Source organism: Stegostoma tigrinum, chromosome 5 (genome assembly GCF_030684315.1).
Source record: "Stegostoma tigrinum isolate sSteTig4 chromosome 5, sSteTig4.hap1, whole genome shotgun sequence".
NCBI lineage: Eukaryota > Metazoa > Chordata > Chondrichthyes > Orectolobiformes > Stegostomatidae > Stegostoma > Stegostoma tigrinum.
The window spans coordinates 92,029,068-92,047,971 of record NC_081358.1 but is presented as its reverse complement, the minus strand read 5'-3'; the positions used below and the strand labels follow the sequence as shown (position 1 = coordinate 92,047,971).

At 39.9% G+C, this 18,904-nt stretch overlaps 1 protein-coding gene across 5 annotated transcripts in view; it reads right to left on the bottom strand.

The window, feature by feature from the left end:
* Nucleotides 1-18,904, bottom strand: part of ints8 (integrator complex subunit 8) — a 79,164-nt gene that overhangs the window by 44,634 nt on the left and 15,626 nt on the right. For all 5 annotated transcript variants that reach the window (XR_007247330.2, XR_007247329.2, XM_048528848.2 and 2 more), the window contains exons 3-7: nt 17,414-17,588; nt 17,135-17,275; nt 14,086-14,157; nt 6,045-6,096; nt 809-991 (exon numbers count right to left, since the gene is read on the bottom strand). Coding sequence is in view for 3 of the 5 variants with exons in the window: in XM_048528848.2 (XP_048384805.1) it covers nt 809-991; nt 6,045-6,096; nt 14,086-14,157; nt 17,135-17,275; nt 17,414-17,588 (623 nt within the window). In the remaining 2 variants the exon portion in view is untranslated. The remainder of the gene's footprint in view (nt 1-808; nt 992-6,044; nt 6,097-14,085; nt 14,158-17,134; nt 17,276-17,413; nt 17,589-18,904) is intronic.

The window sequence follows — 18,904 nt, the reverse complement described above, 5'->3', positions numbered from 1 at the left end:
CAAATGTAGTGCATTGGAACTACTGGGCACAGTCCATATGCAGGAAATGGGTAGAAGCTAAAAGTGAAGACTGGAGGGTTTGAGTTATACGGACAGGCTGAATAGGCTGGGGCTTTTATCTCTGGAGCGTTGGTGGCTGAAGGGTGACCTCATAGAGGTTTATAAAAAAATCATGAAGCTCTGATAGGGTGAATAGCCAAGGTCATCTTCCTAGGGTTGGGTGTCCAAAACTAGAGGCCATAGGTTTAAGGAGAGAAGGGAAATATTTAAAATGGACCTGACAGGTAACTTTTTCATACAGAGAGTGGTGCATGTATGGAATGTGCTGCCAGAGGAAGTGGTGGAGATGGGTACAATTAAAACATTTAAAAGACATCTGGACGGGTAGTAAATGCATAGGAAGAGTTCAGAGAGATATGGGCCAAATGCTTGAAAATGGGACTGTGTCAGTCTGGGATGTCTGGTTGGCGTGGATGCATTGGACCAAAGGGTATTTTCATGCTGTATGAGTCTACGAAAAGCTTGCGTGGCCAATATACAAGGATTACCCACATACAAATGAAACATAAAACTCGCAGCAAACCACAAGGTCAGTGCTCAATTGTTGTCTATCATTAAATATCTGCTTTTTTCAATATAACCACATTCTTTCATTTATATTTTTACCTGACCTTAAGACCAAATTGCAAACGGAAAATAAATATTAGCCAACTTGGACTTCTACAGCACAATGTCGTGGGGCAATTTCATCTTCCCCTCCTTACATAAGCTGTTTAGCAGGAAACATGGCAAGTTTCCTGAGAATTACCTGGCAATGCATTTCATCCACACTGATGCATAATCCAGTCGTTGAACTCTCGGTTTCTCCATTTGCCAGACAAGGTTCTGCTGCTATCAGGTCCAGCGTTCTCATGGTGTGTACGTGGAGGTCTGTAGTCAACTGAAGAGCTCTCTCCAAAACCAGAATGGAGTCTCCAGCTTGTTCCTTTAGCTATTTGCAGAAAAATTAGATTTTACATGTATCTTCAATTGGAATAAAGCAAGCTGCTTATATCAGGTTAACTTGTATTGATCTGATTTTACTGAACAAATCCCAGCCAATTTGGAATCCAAAGACAGGCCTCAAGATATGTCGTTTCTGGGCAACAGGATCACTTCCACATCTGGACCTTGTTTGTGACTGACCTCAAATGACAACTCATAGGAAACTGCCTGTGTTCTTTTTTAAAATAGAGATGGCAGACAGCTAACAGATAGAGGAGGATCATTCAAAGTAGACAAGGAGAAAAGGGGCCAGCAGCTCCCACTAAGAGGGGTCAAATTTCTCAGGTGTACAGAGGAAACGGCAAGAGGAAGTGATGGCTGATCCCAATGCTTTAACCGGCAGTCATATCTACTCCATTTTGCTCACAAGGGAAATACTTTGAATTGAAATCATTTTCAAACAGATGGGCTGCAAAGTATGATTTGGCTCCTTTAGAGTAACCTCAGCAGAAACCTCTCATGGTGGTCTGACCTCCCACATTGCACTCACCATCTGACAGTCGACAAGCTGCATACAAGGCAGATGATCTGGTCATTTATTTTAGAGATTTGTTGGAACTCACCATATATAAAATGGCTGTCATATTTCTCTCATTATAGAGTCATAGAGTTATACAGCATGGAATCAGACCCTTCAGTCCAACTCATCTGCACCGAGCAGATATCCTAAACTAATCTAGTCCTAATTGCCAACATTTGGCCATATCCCTCTAAACCTTTCCTATTCATATACCCATCCAGATGACTTTTAAATGTTGTAATTTACCCCACCTCCACTGACAGCTCATGCTCATACATGCACCACCATCTATGTCAAAATGTTACCCCTCAGGTCCCTTCCAAATCTTTGCCCTCTCACCTTAAACTTATGCACTAGTTTTGGACTCCCCCACCCTGGATAAAAGATCTCGGCTTATTCACCCGCTCCATGCTCTTTGTGATTTTATAAACCTCTTTAAGGTCAGCCTCTGACACTCCAGGGCAAGAAGTCCCAGCCTATTCAGCCTCTCCCTATATCTCAAACCCTCCAATCCTGGCAACATCTTTGTAAATCTTTTTTGAACCCTTTAACATTATAACAGTATGACAGTGACTAGAATTTAAACTGGATTTCATTTGGACATCCGTGGGCTTGAAAGTTCTACTTTTTGTTCTATATATAGGACAGAATCAACACAACTCCACAGTAAGAGCAAAGGGAAACTCAAATACTGTCTCAAAACAATAAACTAGAAGTTGGTACCTTGGAGGGATCTGGCCTCATCCAGGTGAAATCTATTTACTTCTGTCACTTGGCTACTTGCAATTCAAATCCATTAATAGGTTCACCAGCTTCCTTACTGTTCTCTTCAGTAACTACAGTACTACTCCTTGCATTTGATGTTTTGAATCCAGTAAAGGATTTAATTCAGATTATCAAGAACAGACATAGGGCCAATGATGCATTGGGACCTTGTGAAAAGCCTGGTAAGTGAACAGGAACGAGGATTGCAACTTTCAAGTTCCAAAGGCAATATCAGATTAACCTCAGGGCCCAACCTGATTATTACCACAGAACTACCCAAGTAACTTGACTCCATTACCACCCCAACCACCAGCACACCCTTTCACATCAACAACTTACTCTCTGAATCATCTCACCCATGCATCCACTCATTAACATTTAAACAGGACCTTTAAATTTAACAAAACAGCTAGTGCCATTGAAAGGGGGATGTAGCCCATCCAAGCTCTGCTGTTAAGAATTCCACAAGACATGCATCACATTTCTGTGAAAGCTACAATCAGAAGATATACAGTAGAAAAATACAGCAGCGTCAAGGCAAAGGAAATTTATGACTATAGTGGCACTCTCATGATCATGGCTGCTGTACCAACTATCTGGGACAGCATTTCAAATAGCACGATATAAACAAAGGCTAAATCAAAGTTGAGCATATTGAGTTTGAGGAGGTCTTAAAAGATGGAAGGGTGCACAAGATTAGCAGGGTTGAAGTAGTGAATCGGTCAAAACTAGATTGTACATGAGGTAAAATGCCTCTTAATCATGGCATATACAATGACAGCTTCCCAACTACATCCTGACCCGAAATCTTCTCAGAAAAGATGCCCTTCCTGTTCAATGTGTCCAACCACAGGGTTGTCAGTCAGTCATCTTCAGCAGAGAAGGTATCCATTCAGCCAATTAAGCCTATCCAGTCTCTCTGCGGAGCAGTCCAGCACCTCTGTTTCACCTCCACAGATATGTAAATTCCCTTCTAAATCACTGACAGTCTTTTTTTGCACCTTCTTGAGCAACAAGTTCCAGGTCATTATCAGAGAATGTGTGTAAGTTTGTTCTAGATGCCCTCTGCATCTTTTGTCCAAAGGTTTCAATCTGTATCTCCTCTATATAGAATTTAGGGGGTTAGGTAGAAAGTTGAAAAGCAGGACCTCCAAGGCTAAAATCTTAGGATTATCCCTAGTACCACATACTAATGAGGCCAAAAATAGGAAGATTATACAGTTGAATGCATGGCTGAAGAGTTAGTGTAGGAGGGAGGGCTTCAGGTATCTGGATTCATCTCTTGTTCTTCTTCATGGCAGATGGGACTGGTACAAGGAGGGCAGGAGATTTGCTAGTTCCACTTAGAGGGTTTAAACTAGGGTGCCAAGGGATGTTCGGTGTGGTTGCTTCCAAATTGGGGAGATGAAATGCAGAACACCTACATTCTGTCCATAAAAATGGCTCTAAGCTTCCAGTTGCTTGCCACTTCAACACACCACTGTGTTCGCATGCCAACATTTCTATCACAGGCTTAAAGCTGTGCTCCAGCAAGTCTCAACATAAGCTCAAAGACCAGGATCTCATTTTCCACTCGGGGACCCTGCAGCTTTTCAGACTCAACAGAGTTCAATAACTTTACAGCCCGATTCTGTTTTTCCAATTTTTTTTAAAACCGTCACCATTTGCCACACCTCCAACCTTGTTTCCATCAGCTAATTTGGAAATTTGGTCTTAACATATTGAAAACTACTAAAATAGATACAAGGCTTCTTTTATTTACAAACAGAAAAAATACGTACACTGTGTTTGTTTCAACTCAATAGTACAGGTGAGAGCCACTTTTCTGGCCAATACCTTGATTACAGGTAACTTACCTGGCTTAAAATTTAACCAGATCTCGGTAGCTAACTGTCAGTAATCAGTAATCATCTAACATGCACTCTCCAGGGTGGTACCTTCACTATTCGGAGTCCAATTTGTCAACGAGTTAGCACGCTCTTCTCATACAGTAGAAATGTGGTTTTCTCCTTACATTGGCATTGCTTATGAATTGGCTTGATGAGCGCAAGATGAAAAGCTTTGTAAAATGTGTTTTCAGCATTATTCAGGTTTTGCCCTGGTAGTCTAAAAATGGCCATTTGCTCAGAAATAACTTAATTTACACATTTTAGGAAGGTATATCTTTGGAGTTTCGACAGACCTTCACAGCTATTCTTTTAAGTAGTACCAGGTCTTTGACATTTAGTAGTTTTATTACGAAGAAAGTGCCTTCCAAACAAGTTGATGTTTCCCTGTAATTCCCTCAAACAACTTTAGAATGGTCAGAATAGAGGAGAATCGTCAGAGATCAGATATCATTCCATAAAGGGGATACGGGCAGCACTGTGGCACAGCGGTGAGCATTGCTGCCTCACAGCACCAGGCACCTGGGTCCAATTCCACCCTCGGACAACTGTCTGTGTGGAATTTGCACATTCTCCCAGTGTCTGCATGGGTTTCCTCTGGATACTCCAGTTTCCACCCATAGACCCAAGATGTGCAGGCTAGGTGGATTGGCCGTGCTAAATTTCCCGTAGTGTTCAGGGATGTGTAGATTAGGTGGGTCATGTGGGATGGTTCTGAGTAGGATGCTCTGAGGGTCGGAGTGGACTTATTGGGGTGAAGGGCCCGTTTCCACAATGTAGGGATTCTCAGATCTAAGATCTATGAAAAACTGCCAACACAGTCGAATCGGTTCTGATCTCACCTTCAGACAAAGAGGCTTACATATCCTACAAGGGCATCTCTTTCAACAGGTCCCACTTTGAATAAAAGTTGCGCAATCACCACATCACAATGAATTAGCATTCCCATGTACCGTTAATGCAGCAACGAATACCATAATCCAATGCCAACAAATGATCAGGCTGTTCTATTTTGCATGTGTTATCAATTATATTCTGGTCTTAACATGGACAAATCCATGGGGATTTGCTAAAAAAAATATAAAATACAGAAAAGAGAGTGTCACAAAAATCTTTGAACACTTACAAGAGTGTAACCAAAGTGCAACAGTGGTTCTGCTCGCTCAGAGATTGCTGTGATTTTCCAGAGCCAGTCTTTCAAGAAACTGGATAACAAGGACTTTGTGGTATTATAATGTACTGGGCATATAGTTTAAATAAATTCCTACATACAAACAACGACGGCCAGATAAAGATGCATCAAACCTGCCCCACATAACTGTGGCACCTTGTCTCTGCAGCTATCCATCTCACCCAAAGCCAAGCAATACCTGGGAAAGGTAAAGCAACCACTTGACAAACAGGGTGTGCGGTGAGAAAAAGGAGAGGAAGAGGAGGAGAGACATAATGTGGGAAATGCTTCTCCAACCGATCAGAGTGGCTATTCCAGGAGCTCATAAGGCCCTGAATTTCCTGAAGTATTCATTTATTGTCAGAGGATAAACAGTCAATCATAATTGCACTGAAAGATTCATTCAGCAACTTCAGAGGCAGATCATATACTCCAGCTGAGTCAACCACAGGTTGCAAAAACATGTTTGTTATAGGGAGGAGACCTAAAATATCCATATTTTCTATTTTCTAATGCTTCAAACACAAGTGTCTTCACAGATTGAATTTTCTTCACCTTTCACCAAAACATTATTCCATGAATGAATACAAACTAAGAAAACATAATATTACTTAACAGGTATTCTTCAAAACAATAAGAAGGCTAATGTAAAACTTACGACTTTTAAAATGTTATCTGTCAATTCCTTTTCTTGCTGCATCTGATTCATTCTGTGCACAAGAGCAGAAAACAACGTGTTTAATCGAACATGAAATTCCAGTAGACAAAGAAATAAAAAGTGATGGGCAAACAAGGGTGAACATGCACCACAAGCCTATCACAATCTCAGCAAATGAAATTCTATTAGTTGAGGGGAGGATTTGGACCAGCAGACTGGGGAAAAATTGTATTTTTCTTCAGATAATCTTTTAAAACAATCTGATCAGTTTAACATTCCACTTGAAAACTGAACGTCCACAAACGCAACATTGATATTAGTCTAGACAAAAGAGAAACATTGTACTTAAGATTCTAGGATTAGGCCTTTGGCTGTTCAAGCCTGGTTCAGTATTCAATAAAATCATGATTGATCTGGTGTACACAACTCAAATTTCCTGTCTCATGTCCTAACGCTTGGCTCCTGTCAATCAAAAATCTAACTTTGCCTTGGATAAGTTCAATGGTCCAACCACCAATGCTTTCTAGGCAAAGGAACTGTGCAGACTAACAACTCTGAGAAAAGGAAAATCTCAGCTCAGTGTTACAAAGAGACACTTTATTTCAAAATCGTGAACCCAAGTCCTTGATTTCCCTAACAAGAGCAAAGATTTCTCAAGCATCCACCTATGAAGTCTCTTGTGGGTTTTTAATCTTGAAACGCAAGGGGTGATAAATTTTGGGGAGGACTTACGAGGCAAGGGGATACACAGTGAATGGTAGGACCCTAGGAAGTACACAGGATCAGAGGGGCCTTGGTGGGCATGTTCAAAGATTCTTGGAGGTACCCACAGATCAATAAGGTGTTAAGAATGCATGAGAGATAGTTGCCTTTATTAGTCAAGTGTCAGCACTGGGCCATTCTGAGGTTGTCTGCCTTTCAGTACGTGGTTGATTCTACGTTAATGCCATATTCTCAGTACTATTCCCACAACCCTTAACGTCATCAGCAATAAGAAATTATAAATTTCAGTCTCGAACATACTCAATGCCTGAACCTCCACAGCTCTCATTTCAATTCTAAACGGCTTGGCTTTTGTTGAGGCTGCATTGCTGGTTCTTGAACCCACTGCCAGGTGAAAAACACATTCTGTAGGGAGGATGTCTAACCTATTAAGAAGTTTTTACGTTTCTGTGAAGACAAATCTCATTCCTCAATCTTCAAAGGATTCAGGCCCAGTCTCCTATATTTTTTCTCATAATACTGTAGTACTATCCCAGGAATCGGTCTGGTGAACCTCCACAGCAGTCCCTTTTTGGCAAGTGTATCGTGAATTAGGCAGGGGCACCAGAACTTACAATTCTCCAATGTGATCACATTAGTGTTCTGTACAACTGAAACAAGACTTATTTGCTCTTATCTGTAATTGACTAAGAAACTAACTTTGTGACAGCAATGTAGCAAAAGGTTAATTTTTAAAAGGAACTTCATAGATAGCGAATGAAACAGTGATTTAAATACTTATTTTTGAAACAAAACCATTTTCAACTGCCCTATATTAAGCACTCAAATGTATCAAGAAACATAAGATGTGATGTATGGACCCGGCTTCTGAGCAGGACGCTTGGGTTCAAATCCCACTTGCTCCAAAAGTGAGTAACAACATCTCTGAACAGGTTGATTGGAAAATATTATATCAAGAAATTTAGGGTCCCTGTGGTGCTGTGGTAGTGTGCTACCACTGAGTCAGGAGACCTAGGTACAAGTCCCACCTGTTCCAGAAGTATATAATAACGCCTCCGAACAGGTTAATTAGAAAATATCGATAAAGGAATTATTTTTATTAAATGTGTCTTTTGCTTTAAAATGAAGATTCTAAAACAATTGTGCTGAGTGATAACAATTCTATATTTATCAAGATTCAATAAAGTTTACATGCTCAATTGAGGCATTTAAGAGTTCCTTATGACTTTGCTTTTTGGCAAATTGGTAACATACAAAACATTCAATTCATGATTATTTGGATAGAAAGGGTGTACAGGGATACAGGGAAAGGGCAGGATATCAGCAGTAAGTAATAGAATGGTGCAGGCACAGCAGACTGAATGACCACCTTTTGTGCAATAACAACTGTGATTCTGAGAATGAACAATCTAGGGGAAAAAATCATTTCTCAAAACTAGCAATTTTGAGAACCAGAATTCCCAGTTACAACTTTTTCCATTGTCCTGAGCCAACAATCTACAATCATGATCAGCATACAGGTTCAATAATACTGTTTTTGTGGTGCATTAGTAGTGTCCCTACCATGGGCCAGGAGCTTTGATTCAAATCACACCTTCCCTATAGGTGTCTCATAACATGCCCAAATGGGTTGAATAAAAATAAATCTTAAATATTTAATAATGAATGCTTGTGGGTCATAAAGTGAATTTTCTGTATGTTAGCCAATCAGCCTCAAAATAAAAAGCAAAGCCATTGGGACCTTCCAAATCTAGAAAACCTGAAAATTACAGCACTAGTTTAACCATAATGTTTCTGACTTCAATGATTCACTTCTGGAGTGTTGCCCAATGCAGACCAGATGTATTGACAGACAAGGAAACTTTTTTAATTTCAGGGCTTTCCTTGAGGTCTTGCACAGGTTCACACTCTGCATTTAGTCAGACTGCCAGCAAAAGATATTAAAATATTATGCAAAAAAAGTTAATGTTAGGAAGTAAATCAACATTTTGCAGAGAGAAATAGGCTGAAGTGGTGGATGTGGGTGCAAGTACAACATTTAAAAGTCATCTGGATAAGTACATGAATAGGAAAGGTTTAGAGGGATGTAGGCCAAGCACAAGCAGATGGGACTAGTTTAGTTTGAGTTTATTCGGCATGGACTTGGACTTAAGGGTCTGTTTCCACGCTGTACAACACTCTGACTCTATTATATTTAGTCAATCAAAGCAAAAAAGAAACCTCAGGTCTGTGTGTGGAGGTCAATTCAAAGAAAGTTATCTGAATCCTTAAACCTGACACATCAGGATCATTCCAGAACCACACATTATCAATCAGAAGCAATTTGCAAAAACATAGCCAGCTTGCATTTTTATAATGGTATATATTTATAAAATTAAAGGCCAGGCTTTTAACAGAAACGGAACAAAACAATAGTTGGCACTGAACCAAAGGATGCGATATCCATATATGATGTATTTAAGATGTAGCATGTGGCATGCCACAGGGATTAGTGCTGGGACATAAGCTTTTCACAATTTTTAGAAATGATTTGGATGGTAGGACAGATAGGCACTGTTGCCAAAATTGTCTAAGCCAATGTCCCAAATATAGGTAGGAAAGTAAGGGGGGGTTCAGAAAAATGCATACAGACTGAAATGAGTGGACAAATATGTAGCAAATTATGTGTATTATGGGAAAATGTGAGATCACCTATTTTGGCGGGAAGAATAAGAAAAGCACTGTATCATCTTAATGGTGAAAGGTTGCAGAGGGTTCTGGGTGTCCTACTGCAGGAATTATAAAAGGTTAGCAAGCAGATACAGCAAGAAATTAGGAAAGCTAATGAAATATCATTATTTAATCACAAGTTTGTTATCTACGGCATTGGTGGGTCCACATCTGGAATGCCATTTACAGTATAGGTCACCTACTTTAAAGATGCAAATGTCTGCAAGCCACGCAGAGAAGGTTTACCAGACTTACACCTGGAATGAATAGCTTGGTATATGAAAACAGACCGGACAGGTCAGGCTAATATCTGCTAGAACTTAGAAGAGATAGAAGTGACTTGACTGAAACATAAAAGATTCTGACAGGACATCTTAGGGTAAAGGTGGAGAGGATGATTTCCCTTAAGGGAGAATCTAGGATGGGGACTAATGTTTTCCAAAAAGACAGGGAGCATCAAGTTAAATCAGGGAAGAGGTGAAATTTTCTCTCTCAAATGGTCTTCAGGTTTTGAACTCTTCTTCCACCAACTTTTCATAAATAGAATCCTTGAATATTTTTAAAGCAGAGATAGAGAGATTCTTGTTAAACAAGGGAATGAGAAGTTTTTGGTGATAGGCAGAAATGCAAAATGCAGTCACAGTCTTACTCACAGAATAAGACTGAAGGGCTTAATGGTATATCTCCAAACCTTGATCATATGCTGGTTTTTGTACAAAAGCTATATCAGAGATACATTTTAGAAGGATTTTAAAAGGTAAAGAAAGTGTGGGAGAGGTTGAAGGAATGAATTTCAGGACTCAGGTCTTAGATGCATGAAGACACGAATGGTGCATCAAAGGATTGTTAGGAGAGTAAAAGGCTGGAGCTGAGGGAACACAGAACGTTGAGAATGTGAGGCAGTAGGAGGTCGTAGAATTGGAGTTAGGTCATGAGGAATTTAAAGACAAGAACAAGAATTTTTAAATGGGGAAAGTTGAGAGAATGGGAGTCAGCAGAGCATAGTGATAATCAATGAGGAGGACTTGGTGGAGGTTAGATATGGCCAACTCAAGTTTTAGATGAGCCCTGAGGTTAACTGCGTGAAGATGGGAGGCAAGCCAAAACTCAATGCAACAGTCAAGTCTAGAGATGAGAAATGCATTGATGGAACTCTTAGGAAAACACAGTTTTCCTAAGAACTAAGCTACCCAATGTAATGGAGGTGGAAGAAGGAAGTCTTTGTGGTAGGGATGTTATGGATTTAAAAAACTAGCCTGGAATCAAATAGAACAGTTAATATTAAGGGGTAGAAGGATCTGAGCTCATACAGGACATGAAGCCAACAGTTTTGAATTTTCAAATGTTTAACTTGAGGACATTGTGCTTAATCTATAAGTGGATGTCAAACAAGTAAGCCGACAACACGTTGGCTTCAAGTAGGTCAACAGCAGTGATGGAAGAACCACTATGTGGGAGACGAGGAACAGAACGTTACTGAAGGTATGTTTCACGGGAACCTCCAGAGAAAGCAGTGTTAGCAGGAAAAGCCAGAGAAAAATACTACTAGCCACATTCAAATGCTCAATAGTTATGCTTTTACAGCTCAGCTAAACAGGAGCTTGACACAAAAAGGGCCATTCCGGAATTTTGCACCACCAGTCAGAAGCCTTGCAAGAACAAGAATAATTACTTGTATTCCTACTGTGCTTTAATCTCAAAAAAACGTACCAAAGCACTTCGCAGAATGCAATCAGGTATAAGTTGAGACTGATCCAAGAGCTGAAGAATATGGTACAGTTAAGAGTGAAACCAACTGGTAAATTCCAGCGGAGGCAAGGTATTGAAGGAGATTACAATGTTTGACTATGTTGAAGGCTGCCAAAAGTCAAGAGGGGTAGTGCACTACAGGATTACAGGGATTCTACGGCACAGAAAAAGACAATTTGGACCATCTGATCTCTGCCTGCATTTAAGTTTCCTTATACTAAAAACAATCTTTTCAAACCTACTATTCTATAACTTGCAACTTCTTTCCTGATGTACATGACGTCATCAATGGTTTTGATGAAAGACACTTCACTGCTGTGACTTGTACAGAAACAGAATGGAAAGATTCAAATATGTTTTAATGAAAATGGGAACAAATTTGAGAGGTGACTATGTTAAAACGCTTGAGAGGAAAGCAACGATGGAAATGGACAGCTTGTAATTTCATAGGGATAGAGTGTGGTATTTTTGAAGAGAGGTTGATGACTTCAGTTTGGTAAATGGGTTGGGAGGGAAACAGCTTACTTGGGAGGCACAGAACCACGCATACCCCTCTCCAGCTAGTTCATGTGGAGATATAGCTACAAAATGGTAACCTCAATTTCTAAGTCTCACTCTCTTATGAGCATGCAACAACAGAAAGTAGTTCCACCCTTCGAGGTTGACACAAATGGTTATTTAAATACCAGCATAAATGACACAAAATATATAAATACAATTAGAAGGTTAGGACGCTAAACAGGTGTTTGGGGGATCAATACCAAAATAACATTTGACAATAGGCATGACTGTAAAATGATGAAATGCTTCACCATAAGTAACTTTTAGTACGGCTGAAAATAAGGTACGTTTTGTTGAACCTTTTCATTTTTCCCTCATCAGGAAAATTTGCAAGAAATACCAATGTCGGGGGAAAACAACATTTATACCGTATGAGAGGAGTGTACTGATTGATTGGCAATTAGACACTGGAAGTGATGTTGCCATGAAGAATACAGCAGCTCATGATAATTGAAAGTTAACTGCTAAGCTAGGCAGGTTGGCTCTGATTTGTCAAAGCATTGTTCAGACTAGATGGCTGTCATCTATTTTGCGGATTTGACGCTATGGATACATGTTCCTTCTGTTGGCAGAAAATAGAGCCCTGTGTATTAATACATGTACCTTCCAGTACACATCAAATGCATCACATTACAAGCCTAAGTCTCAATCTTAAATTGGCTGCATAATTCTTAGTACACACAAGATTATTTAGCAAATGTTGTCAATTTGAAAAATCACATCCAATGTCGGACACTGTTGTGAGTTTTGCAAGTGCAGGCTGATCATGCATGTTTAGTACCTTTTTTACCCAACAATACCCAAGTTCTGTATTACCAAATTAACATTTATAAGTGAAAGGTGAAAGGGACAGCCCTCAGGACTAATTGTAGCATCAAGGAGCCCTAGAATAATTAAAGTCAATGGGAATCTCTCGGCTTGTTGGAGTCACTGGTACCCAGTTCTGATTAACTGTCCTATCGGTTTTGAAGCATCAACTTTGTTCTTTCTCCATAGGTGCTGGTAGACCTGCTGAGTTTCGATAGCATCTTCCTTTTTTATTTGCTGGTTGGAGACATACATAGCGCAAAAAAGAAATTGCTTGTGATCAATAGAGGACAACTCCAGGACACTGCAACAGGGGTTCCTCAGGGTACAGTCCCAGGCGCAATCTTTAGTTTTTTCATCAATATCTTACCTACATGATACAATCAGAAATGGGAATGTTCTCTGATTACACCATAGTCAGTGCCACTGGCTGACAGACAGATGTACGCTGATTGTACAATGTTCAGCACCATTCACTGATAGACATCTCAAATAGTGAAGCAGCAAACAACAAGATCAGGACAATATGCAGGTCTGGGCTGACAAGTAACATTCGCACAACAGAAATGCTCGTTGAGGACCATATTAAACAAGAGAATCTAATAATTATACCTGGACGTTCAACGGATTACCATCAGAGCCTATATCAACATCCTGAGGTTTACCACTGATCAAAAACTGAACTAGCCAGATAACAGCAGGACAGAGGCGAGGAATTCTGCAGTGAGTAATTCACTCCCGAGTCCCCAAGCAAGCCCAACATCAAAAAGATACTAGTCAGGAGTGTGATGGCATACTCCCCACTCAATGACTGAAACTCCAACAACCCTCAGGAAGCTTGATATCATTCAGGACAAAGCAGCCATCTTTACTGGCATCATTTCAAGGCTGAGTTTGCTATGAACGTCAACTCTAGGTGGCACAAACAGCAGACAAAAACTGATATCATTTCACGTGACTGAAGGCACCTTCCTGTCTAAAGACAACACTCCAGAATGAAAAATGAATTAGCGACAAAATAAACTCATTTTATTCTATTATTTCTAAGCAGCATCCCTCTTTATCCCACTCCCCCTGTGGCCTCCCAATCCTCTTATCACTACCAACATTCTGTTGCAGGCCTCTGTCAACTCCTGCCACTCACATGGCAGATGGCTTCATCACCTGCCACCCCTGAAGGATCCCGTAGAAATTATGGAATAACGATGGATAAATAAATCGAAGCCATAAACAGATCAGCCATGGTCTAATTGAATGGTGAAGCAGATATAATATACCTTTCCATATTTCTCTAGTTACAACTGATTTAATCCTGAGGCCAGACAAGATTGAGCCAAAATCTTCTGCACTCAAGCCAAAACCAAGATGTTCCTAAGCTGCTTGAAATTAGTGAAGTGTGGCTACTTTCTATAGAGTTGCAGTTCAGCATAAAATGGAAGAAAAATCTGCTCTAAACCCGCAAGTAAAACCCTGTGCACGATTCTGTACTCACATGTTTAATTGAGGAGGACCAGGTTTTAACTGTTTCACTGGAAAGCTGCTCTGGACAGTTGTTCTAACCGCCCTGCTCAAATAAATAAATAAAAGGAATCTTTAGAATGGAACACTCATGAAATTTTCCTCTTTTATAGCCTATTTAAAACACAGTCACCTATATCACAAACCAAAAAAAAAAGAAATATACAGTTCATTAATATGTAACTTTTTAATGTCACACCAGGCCATTTTACACATTTGGTACAATTTTTTTTAATTACTCTCTACAAAAGTCCATCCTGGTTCAATGAAGGATGCAGGAGGACATGCCAGGAACAGTGTTGAGCATTGTTAAAAATGAATAACACACGCTGTTTGGCAACACAGTCCTAAGAAGCAAGTGATAGGACGAAGCAGTTCCACAACTGCTGGATTAGACCTATGTTCTGAGACACTGCCATATCCAATAACAGTGGTGGACATTTAAACAATCCATTTAAGGGGAAAATTCAGCAAATATCCCATCCTCAATGATGGGGGAGCCCAACACATCATTGTAAAAGTTAAGGCTGAGCAGTTGCAACAATCTTGCAAATGGATGATCGATCTCGGCCCTCTCTAGGGATCTCCAGCATCACATGTTAGTCTTCAGCCGATGTGATTATTCACTCCACATGGTATCAAAAATAAATGCTGAAGGCAACAGACAATTCAAAGTCTTTGGGCCCTGACAATATTCTGACAGTAGTGCTGAAGACCCATGCTACAGAATTTTCCACACACTTACCCAAGCTGTTCCAGTACAACATCACTAGCATCTACCCAATGTGAAAAATTGCCCAGGCATCCCCTGCACGCAAATACAGGACAAATCCAACTTGTCCAATTACCACCCCATCAGTTTTACCTTGATCATCGATAAAGTGATAGAATGGGATATCAATGGTTTTACCAAGCAGCATTTGCTGAGTAATAACCTGAAATGAAAACAGAAAATGCTAGACAAACTCCATGAATGGAAAATTACATTGGCGGACCAAACGCTTTACCAACACCTCCACTCTGTCCATAAGAACCCCGACTCTCCAGTTGCTTGCCATTCCAATAGACCATCTTGTTCCTATGCTAAAATTTCTGGCCTGGCTCCACTGTAGAGTTCCAACAAAGCTCAATGCAAACTGGAGGAACTGCAACTCATTCTCCCCACAGAACTTTACAGCCTCAGGGCTCATAATTCAATTCAGCAAGGAATAAAATGTCAGGAACACGACTTTTGCCCTGCAGTTGATTGCAGACAACATCCTCGTTGAATCATGCCAAGACCTTTGCTCTCAGAACAGTGGATCAATGTATGAATTTTTTTTTAAAAAAAGAGTGAGATGTGATCATTGCTGGCCAGGCCACCCATTAATGTCTAAAGTCAATTACACAGCTATCAGTCTGGAATTGGCCAGAACAGGTAAAGATAGCAGATTTCCTTCCCAAAACAACATTAGCGAATTGCTAATTTGACAATCATTACATGTTTGCCATTTGCGTAGCTTTTAATTCCAGATTTTATGGAATTCAAATTTCACCACTTGCCATGAAGGAATTCAAATCCATACCCTAGGAACATTAACCTACAGAATAAAAACTGAAAGAACTGTGGATGCCATAAATCAGAAACAAAGCAAAAGTTGCTGGAAAAGCTCAGCAGGTCTGGCATCATCTGTGAAGAAAAATCAGAGTTGACTTTTCTCATCTGGTAACATTTCCTCAGAACATCAGTATACATTCTGGATTACTAGCCTAGGTGACACATCTATAATTCACACCAATTTTACACTTCTCTCCTTCCTTTACCACCACTAGTGTGTTCTTTATCATTTGTTCTGGGTATTCTCACCATCCGTTCCACTTGCTCCTCTGTCAATAGTGTAAGAAAATACCATCTGATGTCCTTTTCAGATCTGAACAGTAGTCATATTAGATTCAGAAAAATAGCTGCTTCTGTCTCCTGGCACTGCCAGAACTGATTTTTAGACATTTTAAATTCAGATTTCTTGCATTCACAATAGTTTGCTTTTATCTTAGCAATAATCTGTGTACTGACACTCAGTTTGGGTTCTGCCAGGGCTCTCAGTTCCTGACCTCATTACTACTTGGCTGGAACATGGTCAAGCATCTGAACTCCAGGCGGCAGTGTGAGTGACTGCCCTTGACATCGAGGTCATATCTGACTGGGTGAGGCATAAAAACTGGCAACAAATCTAGAACCAATGCAAATTACTGGAAGGGGTGGATTCATTCAACATGAAGGATGGTGATGTTCTTGCTGGAGATCAGTCATGTCTACAAGAGTTCCTCAGGGCTATTTCTTAGGCCCAATTATCTCCAGCTGTTTTATTAATGGCATTCCCTCCAGCAGATGGTCAGAGTGGGGGCGTTTGCCAATGATTCCACAATGTTCAGTACCATTCGCAACTCTTCAGATTGCGAAGGAGTCGAAGTACAAATGCATCGATACCTAAACAGTATCTAGGCTTGGACTAATGAATGTCAAGTAACATTCATACAACACAAGTGCCTGGCAATGACTATCTGCTACAAGTGAGAACCAAACCAGTGTCCCTATCATTCAATGGCATTTCCACTGCTGAACTTGCATCTACCAACATCTGACAGGAGTGTGATGAAGTACTCCCACTTATATGGATGAGTATCGCTCCAAAAATATCAAATGGACTGTAGCACCTAAAAAAGGCAGCTCACCACCACCTCAAGGGCAACTAGGGATGGGCAATAAATGCAGGCCCAGCCAGTACTGCAAACATCTTGCAAATGAATTTAAGAAAATGTTTGTGTCTACTTGACTAAGCTACCATAAACTCCATCTCTTCCCAAAATGTAACAGGTAGCAGTCAAAGACTTAATTTACGGCTATTTGTTTCTTTTCACATCTTTTAAGAATGCGATCTGTATCAAAAGTCTTACAACATGATCACAAATGCTGGTCCACCCAGGTTAGTTAAAAAAAGTTTTGTTCATAAAGAATACATTATAAAAGAGACATCCGATCTTACCATCTATTGTACACCAGTACAGCCATTGTTGTCGTCGGAGGCAGGCTGCACAGATCGAGATCAATGTGCTTTACACCTGGAGGAACCTTGCTGACACAGAGCAACTCGTTCAGAAGCATATTCAGCACTGGCACAGTCAAACTGGTGGAAGGTAAATACACTATTAAAATGCCACTGGTTTCTAATAGGTTAAGCGATGCCTTTCAAAGCAATGTTAATTTAAAAAAACACTTCTGATGTTTAAAAAGGTCTCATGACGCAAAGAATGTTATAAATTACCTTTTTTCCAGCAACTCTAAATCCCACTTCAAGTGTGCAGCTACCTTGAGTGCAAGGAGCTTCAATGTGCGGTTCCTTTTGTTATCAGTTGGTGGATGCACTTGGTTTTGCTCATTTACAGAGGGTTTGGAGGCCTGCTCCAAGAATTGGTTTATCAGCTGAATTGGCGATGGATCTGTTTCAGCAAAAATAATGTTGTCTTTTAAACACAGAAGTAATGCAATTATTGACATGTTTGTAGGTTAAAAATTAATGAATTTATGTATAGCCTTAAGGATGTTTTTATATTTAAAGAGATTTGACTACAACTTTGCCCTTTGATCTGAAATGCTGGAGAAAATTTCACAGGGATATCATTAAAAATGGCTGCAATTTCACTAACTGTAACCACTGCCACATATTCAAATAATTTTTTAAAATCTCCTGTTTCTCAACAACAATGCGCAAAAAAGAGATTTTCTTTTATTTGACTCACACTGAACAATCAAACTTTTCATGAGCTACTCCCTGGTTTCCCAGTAAGAGAGAAATCGTCCATCTGGTACTGCCACGAAAAAAATGATTAAAAGCTGCTCGCAGCCTGATCAGCTGATGGTGTGCATTCGTGTTCTAATGCCGTATGTCTGCATATACATGTGGGGATGCACAATCTCCATTTCAGCACAAGTAGTATCTAATGTAACTTTAAGCTTTTGACATGGATCATCTAATTTATACAGACTACTTGCTTACACATCCAAACTATTGCCACACTTCTGCTCCGATTCAACCATTCATTGCTGAATTTCTCTTTCATCCATGTATTTATTACCACCAGACTAGAATATTTTAATGTTTTCTTGGTCAAACATCTATAGCTTTATACCTTGATACAAACCACAATTTTGCAGTCTGCTAGATCATGTTTACCTATAATCTTATTTGATGGGGACCTGCTCCAGCATCTCTAAAATCCCGCCAGCACTAAGTAAAATCACCCACACCCTGAAGTCTGGCAAAACTCTCCACCTTTTCATCTTCCTTTCCTCCTCCCAAACTGTCCTTAGCAGTTTATGATCACAGGTACTAACATCTCCTTTTGCTTAGTGTTTACCTTATTCTAAGTATGCTTCTATGATACAACCTGGATATGTTTTTTTATATTAACAGGATCAATAAGTGAAAGCTGTTAATAATAATGCTACATTTATAACAGAATTGCTTGCCTAATAAAGGTCTTAAGTAATATGCTTTATGGTTCAAAGTAAGTTCCGAGCATAAAACAAAAAAACCCCTGTTACTTTAGTTTCTACATATCTATCTCCCCCAAACTCTTGAAATGAGACAAAAACTCAGGAATAAGCTGCTTTAACATCAGCAAATCCCTTTTACTTTAATTTTCATATGAAGTGACTACTGGGGAACCTGAAAAACACATTTTTATATGCATTAGATCTGCCCCAAATTGGGGCAATTATAGGAGTCAGCACTGCACATTAAATGAAGTACAAC